This window comes from Polyodon spathula, chromosome 11, assembly GCF_017654505.1.
Source record: "Polyodon spathula isolate WHYD16114869_AA chromosome 11, ASM1765450v1, whole genome shotgun sequence".
NCBI lineage: Eukaryota > Metazoa > Chordata > Actinopteri > Acipenseriformes > Polyodontidae > Polyodon > Polyodon spathula.
In genome coordinates this window covers 21,076,916-21,094,332 of record NC_054544.1, presented here as the reverse complement: position 1 = coordinate 21,094,332, position 17,417 = coordinate 21,076,916, and the positions used below count along the sequence as shown (strand labels likewise).

General features: G+C 37.3%; 1 protein-coding gene across 4 annotated transcripts in view; it reads left to right on the top strand.

The window, feature by feature from the left end:
• Nucleotides 1–7,843: 7,843 nt before the first annotated feature.
• The window catches only part of LOC121322595 (tensin-1-like), a 287,308-nt gene continuing 277,734 nt past the window's right edge, over nucleotides 7,844–17,417 (top strand). For 3 of the 4 annotated variants that reach the window (XM_041262744.1, XM_041262746.1, XM_041262745.1), the window contains exon 1: nucleotides 7,845–8,144. In XM_041262744.1, coding sequence (XP_041118678.1) covers nucleotides 8,043–8,144 — 102 coding nt within the window. In that variant the 5' untranslated portion in view covers nucleotides 7,845–8,042. Of the gene's footprint in view, nucleotides 8,145–17,417 lie in introns of all 4 variants that reach the window. The other variant, XM_041262743.1, reaches the window with a different exon arrangement.

Here is a 17,417-nt window from a genome sequence, read left to right as displayed (position 1 = left end):
ACTTTCTATAAAGGTATACAAATATAATTCAACAGAGATCCAGTCACAGAACGCTAACATTTGGTAGGTAGAGTTGCCATGTAAAAATGTAACACATTTTTATTTATTTGAACAAACTTTCAAAACAACACTTAACTTGGACTTTGGGGTAGACTGCCTGCCATCCAACAGCAACTAGGGTATTATTCTGCCCCTAATGTAGCTGCTTTCCCTAATCTATTACTGTCTCTGTAACGCAATGGTGTCTTGACAATTCTTTCACTTGATGTGGTCCTCACTTTAGGTTGTGGTGTTGCTGGCGGTGGTCGTGCTGTAGTGGAAGATGGTGGGTTACAAGGAGTTGTTGCATCCTCAGGTTCCACTGCGTTAGTTGGCTGTGGGGCTACACAGTTACTGTGGTATTGGCTTGATGGAACAATGGAACAAGTTGCAGGTGTCTCCTGTTCCTATGTAGAGTTGTGCCATTCTCAGTCTGTACCAATATGACCTTGGTTCCACAGACTTGCTGTTTACAGAAGCAGATGTTCTCCATCCCTTCTCACCATCCAACTTGACCAAAACTCTGTTCTGGCTGTAACTCAGGTAAAGCTTTAGCTTTTTTCTGGTGCAGAAAGCTACTGGAAGAAGCCTGTCCATGGTGCTGCAACAGTGCTTCTCCAAGACCAAAGCTGCTTGCGTCCATACTTACTACTGTGGGTTTACTTGCATCATAAAATTCTAGAGCAGGAGCAGTTACTAACATGGCCTTGACTAATGGGTCTAATGCGTGTTGCTGGAAATTAGTCCATATCCATGCTGCATCTCTTTTAAGTAGATAGGTCATTGGGTGTATGACGGATGATAAACTAGGCAGAAATTTGCCTAACTAATTTACCATGCGTAACACTTGCCGAAGCTCTGTGACATTTGTCAGACTGGGCAGCTCTGTGATTGCCTTCACTTTGTCTGGGTCAGGTCTGTCTCCATTGATGATGTAACCGAAGTACTCTATCTCTTTGTTCCCAAAATTACATTTGTCTTTGTTTACTATCAGTCCAGATTATTTCATATTGTGCAGTACAGTGTGCATCATGTTCTTCAGTAGTCTTCCCATACAGAAGCACTACCATCACAGTAACCATGCCTTCTAACCCTTCCAAAAGCTTGCTCACCTCCCTTTGGAATATTTCTGGGGCAGACGTGATTCCAAATGGCAATCTGAGAAAGCACTTGCAAATACACCACCATGGCTGAAAGCACCACACCTGCACTGAGAGTACACAGAGTCTGGAGACGTGTTTCTGTATCTGTGTTTTGTCTTATTATTTCAGGACTGCAAACCCTTTTGCTATATGCTGGCAATACCCATTGTTGGGTAGAGCCAGCCTTATTATTTCTCAGCCTTATTATCTCAAACAAAGGAGGAGGCTGAATTAAAGAACTGTTTGAACCATAACTTTGTGTCTGTTGTTGTCTGGAGCACCTGCATCACCCTGTAATGAGTGACCTCTACTGGCCGAATAGGCACATTGTATGCGTGCATAAAGACATGACTACTGGGGGATTCCCAGTGTCCCAGATTCCCCTTAGTGTCAAAGGTCATTAGTTCAAATCCAGACCACAGTGAAAATAAAAAATATAATAAAAACAATAATAAAATATAATAAAAAAACTAAATAAAAGTTTTACAAATGGCACCCAACTAGTGGTACAGCTCACACAGGATGTGTAGTCGCATTGCTGAGTTCAGATATATGTTGCTCTATGCTCAAGGACAAGCTTTCTCAAAGCAGGGGAAATATGTAGACCCCTACTGGCCAAATAGACACATTGTATGTGTGCATAAAGACATGACTACAAACCCCACTATTCCCCTTTAGAAAAACTGTAGCATGTCTGTCTCTAGTACTAAGGGTCAGCAGTTCAAATCCAAACCATAGAAAAAAAAAAAAGAAAGTTTCTTACAGCCTCTACACCTACACACAACAACACAGACACTCTATCTCAAAATGTTACACTTTCTACAACTTTTGTTCCTTGCTAGATGTGGTTCACTCAGCCCATGCTTGCAATTACAGCATGTGCAGGGCGTACATTCTTTCTGGCCTGTGTGCTTTGGTTTACTGTATTGAGATCCATGCCATTTCCTTTCTCTCTGGCTTTTACTGTTTTTAAACTGCAAAGGCTTATGCACTATTTTGTACTCACCTTTAGCCGCTCCATGCTCACTCCTGCTTTTTAATCAACTCTGAATGATCAGCCATTTGTATAGCCTTGTCTACCGTCATCTCCGATTCCATTTGTAATTTCTGCAAGACGTCTTTGTCAGCAATGCCGATTACAATTCTATCTCATATTTGCTCTACTTTACTTTAGGTCAAATTCACAATATTCCACCAGCTCATACAAATTCCTTACAGATGCTTTCACCGTTTCCCCTGCTGTCTGACAGCACTGATGAAAACAGGCCCGTTCAGAAAGAAGACATCCACTTAGTAGTAAAAATAACAGTTTATTGGTTGCAAAAGATATGCCTGATGGCACTTGAACAATTGACAAACAGTTATGCACAACATTAACATGATAACCGACAGATTCATAATACATTCATATTACAATCTGGCCCATGGCCTTATCCATTGGAGCTTGATAGCCGACCCTATGCCGGCCGAGCTGAAATTAATGCAATACAGTGATTAAGAATGGTTTGGCCAGTGGGCAGGACAAGTGGAAATTGGGGTCACCTTCCCCATAGACAAGGCACGCTGCAGGGTGGCGGCAGGGAGGAGAAGCACCAAACAAAGAAAAGACAGGGGTTTGTGGGCAGAGAGACCTATTTAACTGGTCAGACTGGTAACGAATAAGATTGATGGGTAGAGTATCCTTTCGGAAAGACAACAAGTTTCCAATTCATGTATAAAAAGTCTTTTCAAGTCTTTTCAAATTACATTTATTTTGATTTTTGACTGTTTCCTTTACATTTCTGCAGAAGTTTGCAATCTTACTGGTTTTTATAAACAGTTCTCAAGTATTGGTTTTCTGTTTTCTTCATTTTTTAAGTGTATTTGTCTGAGTTCAGGAGCTGCTCTTCAGTTCTAGTTGCCTGACATATGCTGAGTAAAAATATCTTTAGCACAGTAGGTAGAAGCACTTTTTTACACAGATAATTATAAATACATGGAATATCCTACCAAGTGAAGAAGTAAGAGCTAAAACATTGGAAACATTTTAAAAAATGACTCAATTCTGTTCTATTAAATTTGATCCTCCTAGCAGGCGTGAATGGTGCACTAACAAGGGAAAGCCTTGAGGGGCTGAATGGCATTTTCTCATTCCAAAACTGTTCTTGTGTAATGCAGAATTACTAGAAATATTATCAAAAGGTAGAGACAGTAAAAAAAAAAAAAAAAAAAAAAGAAAAAAAAAAGTTTAAAGCTACTTTCTCTTTAAACAATCACAAATGATCGGCCTTATGCTTGGTTGCCCTTGTCAGAGGCAATCAGTGATACAAAAGGAGGATGGAGAGAAAGCTATCCATCTCCTGTCCAGTCATTGTTTACCAGTCACATAAATGTAGAATTTAAATACAAAATGGGTAATATAGAACCTTGGTGTTGACTCATGACTGTCAACCAATGCAGATAAGCAATTAAAAGGTGCACAGAATGCTTGGTTTTATAGCAAAACAAAAAAAGGTTATGATGAGGTTGTATTTTGCATTGATGAAAAAAATAGTGGGGAATTGATTGAAGCATTTAAAGTCTCGACAAAGTTAACCCTAGTCACTGCTTTAAGTGCAGCACAGAAATCAGGCCCAGAGGACATGGCTGGAAGTTAAGTGGAGGCAGACTTAGGACAGAGAGAAGGAGGAACTTCTTTACACAGAGTCGGAGAGTATGGAATGGGCAACTAGCCATGCAGTTGATGCTGAATCATTGGGATCCTTTAAGAAATATTTTGACTACAAGGAACACGACGAGCATTAATGGGCTGAATTAAACATAACCGGCACATGGTGATCCTACTATCAATCCAGTTAGTGCTACAGTGTTTATATTGTATGGTATTCTCAATCGAGCCAAAGTACAACTCTGCCATCTCTGAACATGATGACCAACCCTCTGTAGATGCTTTGGGATATTTCTTTGATTTATCCATGATTGTTTTTGATAATCCAACTGCGTTTTTTTGTCAGCTATGATGACAAATATAAATACAGGTGGAGCTGGAAGCTAGTGCTTAGACAGGGACTAGGACTTCTGATGTAGCCGCTGTGCTGCCCTCCTCCTGGTTGCAATGGTTATACTGCCCTTTAAACACTGAAGAAGCAGAGAAGCATGAAAACTTGAACAGCACAAACAACAAAATGAAGCAATCTCACTTTCAAAGAGCTGTCTTCAAAGCTTTCCATCCTCGTCAATTATACTGTATTGACCAATTAGCAAAATGGTCCAATTTACCACTGCTGATGTGTTTGGGCAGCATGCACCCAATTTATCAATTATGAGCTTCTTTTATTTGAGCAGACAGTACAGCCTTTTTATCTAGACATCATTAGGATGTTGTGCCCAAGAGCTACAATACAGGAGTAGGCCATTTCACTGATGCAGTTTATCCAGTGGCTTGAATTACTCGTTAATATAATTCATAATCCTTATTTCACATTCCTTGCTTCCAGAGGTGACTCGTGGCTTGAAAAACTGGTGGGGCGCAGCATCCCCCCCCCACCCCCCCCTCAAAAAAAACAACAAAAAAACAGAAAAACAAAAGAAGCAAAAACCACGCTCAAACCTGATGCATGATTTTAACAATTTTTATGTAAACATTAAGCTAGCTTTCTACCAGATCTTTCATCAATCACAGTTATACACCAGATTGTCACAATCAAGAGCTGCAAACAACACTTTACGGGCAATGAAAGTATCGTCACACCCTCGTGCTCTTAATAACATTCTCAACTACTGAAGTCAGGTTCGGTTTCTGTTGATGTCTCTGAAGTTGGTGGTTTATCTTTTTTGTTGTAGAAAAACTCCAAATTTAGCTGTCTTTTTACCATTGTATAGGGCTACATTAAATTCACTTCGTTTTAGCACATATTTTTGCTGACTGATACTCTTTTGTTATGTTATAAAAGTTTTAAAGTTTGAAATAAACTGCACAGTTACATATTCTCTACTCACTTACGAAAAACATAAAAATATATATTTTAATTTTTAAATAATAAACCCCGGCAGCAGTGGCGTCGCCAGGATTTTATTTCGGGAGGGTATGAAAATGGTAACTTTAAGGTGAGTAATCACAGTGGTGCAATTGGCAACCTGATTTCTTATTTGTGCAACCTGATTTCTTATTTCCCAAAAATAAAGAACAATCTTTTTTTAAAGTTATTCAGTTTAAAACACTTCTGATTAAAAACAAAAAAAGGAAATACAAAGCAAATTACTTAAACTTTTAACATGTGCATCAGATTTCAATTTCACATTATGATAATAAATAAAAATAACTATATATCATTTCATTCGTATTTATGGTTGTTCATTTTTGTTAACTAACATTTTGTGTTCAAAGCAAAGCAAACCATTTTATTTCATCTCACAAATCCTGACTAATTTAATTATCATTTGAATGGTTCAGGACTGCTGGTGGTAGCTGCTAGCTTGTTGTCTTCAGACGGTTCATCAACAGTTCCCTGCCATTTTGACCAAAACAAATAGCATTTTTTTTTTTATTATTTGTTCCTTTCCCCTACCGCTGTCAGGCCATACCTCAGGTCTCCCTACTGATTGAAGAGTATTGAGGAAACAAGCTGGCCAGACAGCAGATGTCTTGCTGTGAATTTATTACTCCAAGCATAAAAAGATGTACTTTTAGGTACAGAGGAAGTGTGCAATATTCTTAACTCTCATTATCCTCAATTCAAATAATCATTTTGTCAAAGTATTCAACAAAAGTGCTCATTATAACAATATTTACAGTGTGTTTTGAGCTTTCCTGAACTATGCTGCTCTGTCTGGTGTCTATACACCAAGTCACAATCAGGTACACACGACATTATCAGTTGTTAAACTTGTTTTGAGCTTTTCTGTAGAATCCTAGGTGCCAGGACTAAAAAGGTTTCCTCATCCCATTCAAATCAAGTAGTAATATGAACTTTCAACTCTGCCAGTCTCACCCACTCTTCCTATATATAGAGAAAGCAGGTGAGGTTATATTGTCAGTATTCTTACTTTCATATTCACAGTCAGCTAACGTAATGAACCCAAAACATCAGCCCTTACATGCAAAATATTTTAATAAACAAGAGGTCCCACAAATGCAGTGGTACCCCAACAATTATACATTTACATTTACCAGACAGGATATTTTGTCCCCAAAATAGGTTTATGTCATGCTGACTGCCAAGACTAGTAACACTTTGAAAGTTTTGTCCAATCTTTGCAGCAGTGGTGCCAGTTCAGCAAAACTTTGTGAAGGGGGTGGGGGTTCAAAGCTGAAACCTGATTAATTACTGGTGTTCATCGTCATGAAATCGGCTGGGTTTTAACAATGCTAACAACTCATGTTGTGCTCATCTTAAGCACCTACACACGGTAAACACTTCAGACATGACACACAAATAACAAAACAGTAACAACAAACCCCCAACACACCGCACTAAGACCAATGTTTAACAGTTATGCTCCTGTCATAACTATTAACTATGGTATAGCTCGAGGGCCATGCAAAAAAAGCAAACAAACAAACAAACAAACAAACAAAAACGCAATTGCATATATTATTATTAGTTTCCCATAAACAATGAAAGTTAAACCTCGTAAATGTGCCCCAATTGGTGCCTTGCTGATTATGGAAGTCATTGTCACCTGCTCACCACCACTCCCATCACACACCCCGTATCCCCATCCAACACCGACACACTATCACAGTATCAGTTCATTCCACAAGTGTTTGCTATAGCTGAATAAACAAAAAAGTACATAAAAATGGAAATGACCCATTTGCAGAATATACTAATTAAATTCCTACTAAAGCTGGATACTTCCTCTTTCCACCGTTTGCAAATCTGACAGACCCCCTCTTACAATGTAATGAAAATATAAGAAACTCCTCATTCATTCTTGAGCACTTCCCAATCTTAGGGACACAAACCTGTGTTTTATACATTGCTCATAATATTTATTAGAAACATGTAAATGTGCCTGAAATATGAGCAACCAGACTCATACAGTGATTGGATATTGTACAGTACATCATAATGCAATACTGTTGGTCTGAGTATGTACTAACTATAATTATGTATATATATATAGTTATATATATAATATATATATATATATATATATATATATATATATATATATATATATATATATATAATATGTGCTCCTATAAAATGGTATGTTTCATATAGATATTCTTGCTGAGATTGGAATTACTATAAGACAGTGCTGTAGAAGTGACAATAAGTAGTACAGAGCTGAGACTATACATACCAGTGCTTATGTCTAGAAGTGATGTGATAAGAAGAGATGTGATGAAATAAATCACTTACCTATATGAAAGTGAGATAAAGAATAATTTACGTGCTCATGGATGTCAGACTGACAGTGAGGATTACTTTCCTAAAGGATGCAGTATTGAGCCAGATCCAGAGCTGCATTTGAAGCATTGGGTTACACACTTTCCAGATTTCAAACACCTTTTCCTCCACTCTCAGATCCTGCCTCTTCGTGAACATAGGGAGGGAAGCTGAAAACGAAATTATACTGGAAATTTATTTATTTTTTTTAAATCGAAAAGAATTTGGTCTTGCTCTACAGATCTGAGCGCTCTGCCGGTGTCTCGTTAGTAGTAAACATGTTTACAGTACTAGAAGATCATTAAAAAGACCCTCTGTTTATCAAAGGAGTGAACTTTCAAATACCTGAACCTTAGGTGGAAGCCTTCCCTTTCTGATATTTGTAAACGTTTGCTGGGGCTAGGGGAGAGAGTAACTTGGTCGGTTCAGATAGGGTTTGTGTGTTTTGTATGGGTGAACGGGTCTGGCTTTTGAATCTGCCTGGATGGGATGTACAGTGAGTTTTATTTGCTGTGAAGACGAGTTTCTGCAGATGCATTTGGACCATCATGAGGAAAAAAAGAAAGAAGAAACGAGTTTGCTCAAGGTAAGAAAATCGACAGAGCTTTAAAAATAGATAAGCAGAACTAATCTAGAAGGGAAATAAACCAGTTCTGCAAGTGACGTAGAACTTTAGTAAATAAACTAAACGAGTGTCACTGGTTCATGTGTTATTTACCTGTGTTGCAGGTAGAAGAGCAGTCGATACTGTTTTGTGTGCTATGCATTTTATTTTTCCACGGTTATTTTGAACTTGACTGTAGATCCATCTGTCAACTAAAATGGTATGGGCATGTAGTTTACAGAGATGGACTGAGCTACAAGAAGATGTTATTATGTTATTATTTTCGTTTTATTTTTCTGTCTCTTAGCAGTTATAGTCAGCTAGCCCAGCATTTATAGTGTTACCTGTTGAACTTTATAGAGTAAAAATGTCAGGAAGAATACAATTAAGTTGATATCAAGTTGCACCAATTACAAGTTGAAAATGGAAAGTAATGGGGAATAATTAGGGTAAGGACGACATTATGTTTTGAATGGTGTGTCAACTTTGTTTTTTTAGTTTTGTGTTCTCTCTCTCGCTCTCTCTCTCTCTCTCTGTACCCTCAGTAGTGAAAAGGATGCAAGTTCAAATCCATATTTCTTATACTTAAACAATAAATTGTTATATCAAATGTATTTTTGTCAGGGAGTATATGGCTCTTTAAAACTGTAGTACATATTTTTGCATCATTTAAATGCTAAAAGAAACTACACGTAGTAATTTTGTATTCATCCATACAAGCATGTCCTTCCTGGCAAGCATACCAATCTTTCCATGGAGTTCCAGGGCTTCTATTCATTATGAATATTCATAATATTCATATATTTGTGAATTCCCTCTACCTCAAAACAATATAATTGTAGAAATACTGATGAAACAGGTGGTCTTACAAGTTGGTATGAGGCAGATGTTCATCTATGTTCATATAATCATCAATAAAAAAAATGTCTGTGTTGTGAAGGTTTGTGTGGTACTACTGAAATCTACTAGACCTGTATTAACTGTGCAACTATACAGCAACAAGTATATGAAAACAGAAGGATCTCAGTTACTTCACAAGGGGATTGACAGTGGACACCTGTAAATTCCAGCTATCACCTGCAGCACTGGTGTATTCTGGTCAGAGCTGGTGGTTTTCTGGTTTTCAGATGGCGGTGCTGGTTCAGGAGACTTACTGTAAGCTGGTCTTTAAAAAAATATCAACACTGCTTTTACAGTTATTTAACATTTTTTGGGGGAAACATACTTTAATTAGCTGCTTTGGCATTTTGCTACAGAAAATAAGTCATTCATTTGGATTTGTGTCACACACCTTATGCTTTGCTTGCTGGCTGGAGCAAGGTGGGAGAGAGGCAAAAAGAGACTGAAGATGGGAAGTTGGATACTGAAAACTTGTTTTTTCTTTTGACCTTAAATCAAGCCTGCATTCAACACATAAACGGGAGACAGTTTTTCATTTCTGTATTTATCTGATATTAAGGACTTGGGGCAAACAAAATAAAGGGTTTCTGGTAGTTAACTGTACATGCATGCAGTTCAGATTAGTAACTGGAAAAGCCTACTGCAGTTCCCCAATTTCTGTAAAACGCCCTGTGGTATTCATTTTATTCATCACTGCCATTCGACAGTCACCCGTCTGTCCGAATTCCTGTTGTTAACTTGTCTTAACTAGAAGTCTTTGACCTTAAATCACCAGCAGCTTAGGGTCAGCAAACAATGTGACTGCTGTAAGGTCAGTTTTGTGAATGTGTGCAGCCTGGTGTGCAATCACATGTAATGTACATAGCTCACACTAATTTTTTTCATATATCTGGTAAAGTGCTTATCTCACTGATTAGCTTTATCAGTTTCCTTTCCTCCTTGCATTGAGTTAACTCTGTGCTGTGACTTTTGGAAAGAAAACTGGTTTGTCCTTCTGATACAAGAATGTTTCTTAACTTTGTTAAATAAGTTGTAATAACTTTGAATTTTAAGTTCATTTTCTTATCTTCTGTTATCCCCTGTAGGGGAGGGAATCCCTAGCGAAAGGGATGCAGTGCAGCCGGGTGTGCAATCACATGTAATGTACATAGCTCACACTATTTTTTTTCATATATCTGGTAAAGTGCTTATCTAATTGTGATGAAACTTAGTATTAACATTATTTGGCATACGTTTGGGGATATATGTCCATACGTCTGCCAATCTGTATGCCACACATACATTGCTGCATGTATCTTGAGTACATAAGAAGTTATTCGACATAATGTAAATCACTTATTTAAATATAGTTTACCATGACTCATTTCCATTTCTATCTATCTCATCTCCATTTTTTATTCTATATGTTTCTGTACACATGTTGATATACATGCATTGCAGCGGATTCATATATAAGCACAGTTTACCAAATATCTTTGAACCTTTTGTACAAGTACCCTGCAGATCTCTTTACACAGTACTCAGACAGAGAAAGCTTGGTAGTCTTTTGATGGCCAATTTGACCCCGCATGTAATCAGCCCAGTAATGACTATAATCTTATTGACTATTCAGGAAGGTAAACACAGCGTGGTTGTGTGTTGCTTATCGCTCCTCTGTTGGACGCGTTGCTCGGGTTAAGGATAGTTTTGGGAAAGCAGAGGCGAAAGCTGGGAACATTAACAAGAGGAGAGGTGTAGTACAGACCCAGAGGAACTGAACTTTCTGAGCCGGCTATGAAGTAGTGTAGCATTTCACCTTTGAACTACAGTCAAAGGACCGTATTTTCTTGGTGTTTACTATGTCTTTAACTCTATTATTTGAAAGAGATAAAAAGTTTACAAAACTACAACCAAACATCTACTGTAAGTTATATATTTCAAGTTCCCTTTAGCACTATTAATATGTTTTGTTTCTCATTTTGTAACATGAGCATGATTTTTTTTCTCCTTTCAGTTAATTAAATAATGGTCCAAATAGTCTAGCTATAAGGACAACACACACGTCACATTTGAATGATTCCTAGACATAAGTAAACCTAGGCTGGGACCAAATCAAAACTTGACAACCCTCTAATCGCACTTAACAAAACTGTATTTAATAGCGTTTTCTTTTTTTTTTTGTAAGTATCTTATTTCTTCTACTCATAAAAAGAAATACAGTTTTTATTAAAATAAATACAGCTATTAAATACAGTTTTGTTAAGTGTGATTAGCAGGTTGTCCAAGTTTTGATTTGGTCCCAGCCGTAGTGTCAGGGAAATTGAATGTGTTATTCATGCTAGTGCTATGGTACCTTTTTGCAAAACCACCATTTTCATTGTAGCTTTGCAGGTACATTTCTTTGAATTACTTTAAAGCAACAACATAAACAAAAATAGGAAGAAAAAAATTAGAAATAAATAGTTTCTCTATGCATGAAATGTGTGGATAGAGTCATTGTGAAACTTAAGTTGTTCTCTGGGGTTGCAAATTCCTGACTGTAGGGTGGACTTCCATATGTCTGCTTCACACACATTTTGAAAAAACACATCCAATATTGATGACATTTGTTAAGGAACTTCATTTTTGTAAGCATTTTGCCACTTTTCCAAAGGTAGAATGTCACATATAACCAAGAGAAAAGATTGTTATCCCCCCAAACTACTGTCATTTTGCGTTAATACCTAAATTACTGGTGAAGTAAGCTAAGCTATCAATTACGGTATGTTGATTTTCTGTGATATAAGTTCACTAAGAATTTACTCCAGTCATACCTTTTTTCTTAAGAAAACAACAAACTAGTTAAGTTACAAATCTAGAAAATAAACCTACGACACACAGGTGTCCTTGAATACGCTGGCCTGTTATCTGAGAAGGAGAAACATTGTTAACGTATAACATTGTCATAGTGAGGAGATAATGAAGCAAAACGATTCATAACAAAACTTTTTTTTCTTAAAAATCCAGCTGCCAGTGCTCCATTATTGATTAGACTGAGGGCACAAAGGTAAGACAGGATACAGTGGGTGGAGTTGTTAACATTAGGCCACAATGTAAACTACAGGGGGATTGGTCAGTGCTGCAGGTAGCCACAACTGAATTCAAGGTTTTACATGCATACAGAACTTTGATTGAGGAGTAGGGGCATTTTTAGATATTCTTTCAAAAGGGCAGCAAGTGTAGAGTGGTGTAGTGTTGATTACATTTTTGTATTCAGCGCTACAGGGTGAATAATATATATTTTTTTTTTTACCAGATTGCATTTATCTTGTATTCAGTCAAATCTAATGACAGAATAACAATCGCTTTGTTCCAAATGCAGCTTTGCTGAGAAGTGGAGCTTGATTTAAGGATATTATTTCTCTGTATTAATTTGTTTCATTTGGTTATAAACATTTTTTTTCCTCTACATTGTACTTGTTATATAAACATAATACTTCAGGAACCTTCATGTATTGCTGTGGTTTATGAAGATGGCCATAAACAACCCAGTTTCCCCTTCGAACCTCATTGGTAATTGGGCCATGCAATAACTACAGTACTATGAACCTTCAATAATAGACTCAAATAGGGTGTGAGTTATAGGATGGTAAATGTCTATGTAAGAGGGAATATCAGTACAAGTAGAATGTAACGGACAGATGCTGAAAGCCAAAGCCTGATTGCATGCCACGAGTGTTGATACAGTAACTCATACAATTATAATATAAGGAAAATATTAACAAAGAAAATAAGGCTGGATGGCTGGTTGTGATGTCACCGTTTTGAATGGTCTTTGCCGTTGAATGGAATTTTGAGAGGTGCTTCAGAAAATAAAGCACAGTAAAAATACAATATAGTACCTTTGATGTCATGAATTTGTTTTTTTTGTGATTTGTTGTGGCGTACAGCAGATGAAAGGTGCACTCTGATTGGGTGAAAGAACTAAGGAGTTATATTTAACCCCATGCCCCACAAAATAACTTTAGGTATTGAACAATATGTATTTTATTTTCTTACAATTTCAATTTCCAGAGGGACCCTCATTAGCTGTGAATGACCGGAGCCTTTCAGCTTCCATACCTTTGGGATGTATTTAAAGGAAATTCTCCGGCAGGGTTCAGTGATAGAAAAAGGAAAATCTCCAATACAATAATTATTTACTACGGAAACAATACACTGAAAAGTGTTTGGAAAAGCAGAATGGAAAATGTGTTTCCATCCCCTGTTCTCCCTGAGAGAACGATATATATGGTTTTCTTTATTTATTTGCTGTTAAACACAAGGCTTCAATCCCCAGTGCTATCAACTAAACCTCCACTAAATTCACCCCTGTACTCTACCTGCCTGTTACACAGTATCAGTCTGTTTAACTGTAGGGGTAGCACTGAATAGTAAACTAGTTGAATAGAAAAGTGACTACATCAGAAACGGTAGTCGACTAATCAGTGTCTTCATGTGATGTGCAGTGCAGATAGGATGGCGAATCCAAACACACTAATATTTTGAATTATGGCACTTAGGTAGCAAAGACGAGTCTTGTGAATGGATATTTTTTTTATTAAAGTGACAAATCGATAATTGATATGAATTTCGTTTCCGCATTTCCAGTCGACAACTTTGCATTGATGCATATGATCATGTTACAGCGAAAGTGCTATGCTACTCTACAACATATTGTATCCAGTGTGTAGCAGCCTTTTAACCATAACTCCCTCTCTCTTCACAATCTAGGGCAGTGTACTGTGAACCTGGTTGTGTAACAAAGCTCAGGTACAATAACATGATATCCAGTTTCTCAGCTGGCAGGCTGTTCATACCAGATGTGAGTTAAACTAGCAGACTGCTCTGTGGTTTAGCACGGGATGCAGAGATAAAATGTTGTATTACTAACATATCCCTGTCCTATAGAAGCGTGTACTTAAGAGCCCTGTACCCCACCAGCACAGCCATGAGTGCATTCCTGCATCTTCAGGGCTAAGTCTTCCTGTGATGCCCATGCAAACAAACCCTTTTATAATTGCCCTCACACTTTTATAATATTCTCCCTATAGTCCAAGTCCCACAGAATTTGTAATGAATGCAACTGATTTGATGATTATGAAGAATGATATATGATATAGCATTAACCGCTTGGTTTGATGGTCCATTACCTTGGTCGTGACAAAAGACCCGCAGCTGTTTTCCATGGGGTAATTGAAAAAAGGTACACAGATGGATGATTGATGGATCTAAACCCAGGTTTTCAGGTATTGGCTATTGAATGGTGAGATGACATTAACCTTATAAGGTCAATATCATTGTCTTGGGTCAAAGTTGATATGACAAAGCAGTACTAACATACTTATGTATCAAGGGCAATCAGAAATTGACACATTGTCTAATTATTTATGCTAGATCTAGGTTATGCTTAAGCAAATTACAGTTGGTTGAAAAGGTCAATATTTTAATCTTATAAAATAGATGACTACTGTTACTTTCTGTCTGTCTATATTTTCCCATAGCCTACTTGTACTTCTCTGTACCTTCTTAAGTGCAATACTGTGTTTTTATAATAAAGTGATCATAAGCACACAGTATTCTAGCTTGGGTTTAACTAGAGTGTGATATAGCCTTAAACTTATATTCCACACTTTTGGCATTGTTGCCTTACATTATATTTACCTTTTTAATTGTCTCTCCACGTTAGCTACAGGAAAAGACCCCAAGATCCTTTTTGAAAACTTTGTTTCATGTTCCAGTGCAGATTTTGTAGTAACAATTTACATTGGGGATAGCATAGCATTCTCTGAGTAAGTTGGTATGCGTGTGAAAGACTTAAACAACAAATAAAAACAATTGGTCTGCAGTTTAGCAAACAGCCCTTGAGATGCGTTGCCAAGAAGGAAAAAAAAGAGAAATACGGGACGCCTTTTATTTGGCAGGTGTTTACGATATCGTGTTTGATTCAGAAAGAAAAACAAGTGGGTGCCTTAAAGACGAAGCACCAATCGCAAGCCTATCCCCTGCCAAACAAACAGACAGGCCGATTGACAAAGATGTGTAGCAAGCAGCCGACAGGCAGCCTTTTATCAGCATGGGGGCGGGAAGGAACAAGCCTTGTCTGAGTTCAGATCTAAAAATAACACATCACAAAGGAGAGAGAGAGAGAGAGAGAGAGAGAGAGAGAGAGAGAGAGAGAGAGAGAGAGAGAGAGAGAGAGAGAGAGAGAGAGAGAGAGAGAGTTTGTTACCTTCTTCCTACGAGCCACTTCTATATTTATCCTACGAAGGGGATAGTGTAGTGATAGTGGTCACAGTTTAGATTTTTCCACAGAAAATCACTTATCCTGTTGTAATTGAACCTGGTATGAACTGTATTTAGCATAGTTTTTTTTAGGATATTAGATGGTGGAGATACATGGGGGTCTCTGTCTGTCAGTACATCTTTCTGGAAAATGTCTTATCTGATTATGATTAAATCTAGTATTAACAAATAGTTATAGGGATAAGTTATAGGGACTATCAGACTTTGGGAACAAATTGAGGTGCCTCTGTTCATCTGTACAGATGTTACACTTACATTAAATGTAACACAAGAAGTTATTCCACATACTTTAAATCCATAATGTTCAATATATTTTACAATAATTTTAACATTTTTTTTTTTTTTTTTTTTTTTTTTTTACCTAATGTCTTCTAGTATCTAATCACTAAACTATTATTATTCTTATACTATTCTGTGTTTATATACGTTGTGGTCATCAACTTACTTGTCATACTGATAGCTCCAATTTTGAATTTACAGCCGTGGCAGGGAGTCTATGTTACTGAAATACTTGTTCTTTTGCAGTATTTCAGCTGCAGTACAGCTGTTTAGGAAATCTCAGTGACGGTTATTATTTGAATTATTAGTCATCTTTAGCCTTATCGGATGAATCCAGTTATGCTTAGGGCTTGATTGCTAGCTAGAGAGATTTATTTTTCTTTCATTTAATTGTTATTATTACTAGAACTGGAATGAGCTGACATCATGAAATGAGCCTTAGCCAAACCCGTAAGTGGGACTGAATCCATCTACTATCGAATTCCAGCTCTCACACAGAGTGCCGACAGGACAGTCTTACTGCACTGTCTGAGTAAGGAATCAGTAAGCATGTGCGACACACAGGTATCTGTTGCTCTCTTGCAAGTCCTAATACTGCATACTCTGGTCTACATGTGGAATTCCTATGTGCGTGTTAGTAGGGGGCACTTCAGTTAAAGTGTTTGCAGCAAATGATCGTTACAGTAGCATTAATAATTCTAAAAGTGCTTTAGACAAATAATTTTAAATCTATTTTTACCAATCTATGTTCTTAGCATTTTTCTGGTCCCTTATTTCTGCGCAGGGACTTGATTCTTCATTGGTAGACATAGGCAGTGGGTGACGATTTGCCCATATCTTTATTGTTTTAATTACCAAAGTATTACTGTAAATCTATATAATGATTTCCATTACATGAGAGTAGATGTTGAACTTCATGCTGATTTGAACTCGGCTCTCGCCAAGATAAGCACCAACTAAGACGTAGCTTTGCATTAATAATATATATACTTGTGAAAATGTATCTAACAGTATTGCAATCAAAAACACAGTGCTTTTTCCATGGTATGCATTGCTGGCCATTCAACTCTGCCTCTTATGATGAAAATGTGGCTCAGAATTATGGTAATACTTTTAAAAACAAACAAACTGATGTCCAAATATCCATAGATTAAACTATATAAATAAATAAACATTGAAGTGTGTGAATGCTTGTGTTTTAGGGGATAAACTGCAAGATTATTTTATAGTTACAATATTTACTTTGTCAACCAAAGCAATGCCCTTCCACTACAGCCATAGAAGATCATGTTAATCCACAAGAGACTATATGCTGATCATAAAACATTTGCTCAGCAAGAAGTAAACTGTCTGGCTTCTTTATTAGGACCTACTGTAGCTACATGATTGGATTTGGCATCACCATGGTGTGGGGAAGGTTCTCCTGGTATATCCTGGGTCCCTTGATTGCTCTGGACTGATGCCATAGTTTATATAAGCAGAGACCACCACAACCCCAGGTCTCAATCCAGTTAAGCATGTTTGGGATGAACTTGAACAATGCATTTGTCATCACAGTCCCTGTAGCAGGGTGGTAGGAAAGCCCTGCTGTTTGAATGTATTGTTTGTTTATTTTTAGAAGGGGGTCTCCCCCTCCACCCCTGTGTTATTTTGTATTGGTTTGATGTATTGTGATTTATTTATTGTATTTGTTATTGTTTTGACGGCGAAAGCCATGGTTCCTGTTTTTTTCATTTATTTTGTGTCTTTATATATGACGGCGAAGCGCTGCGT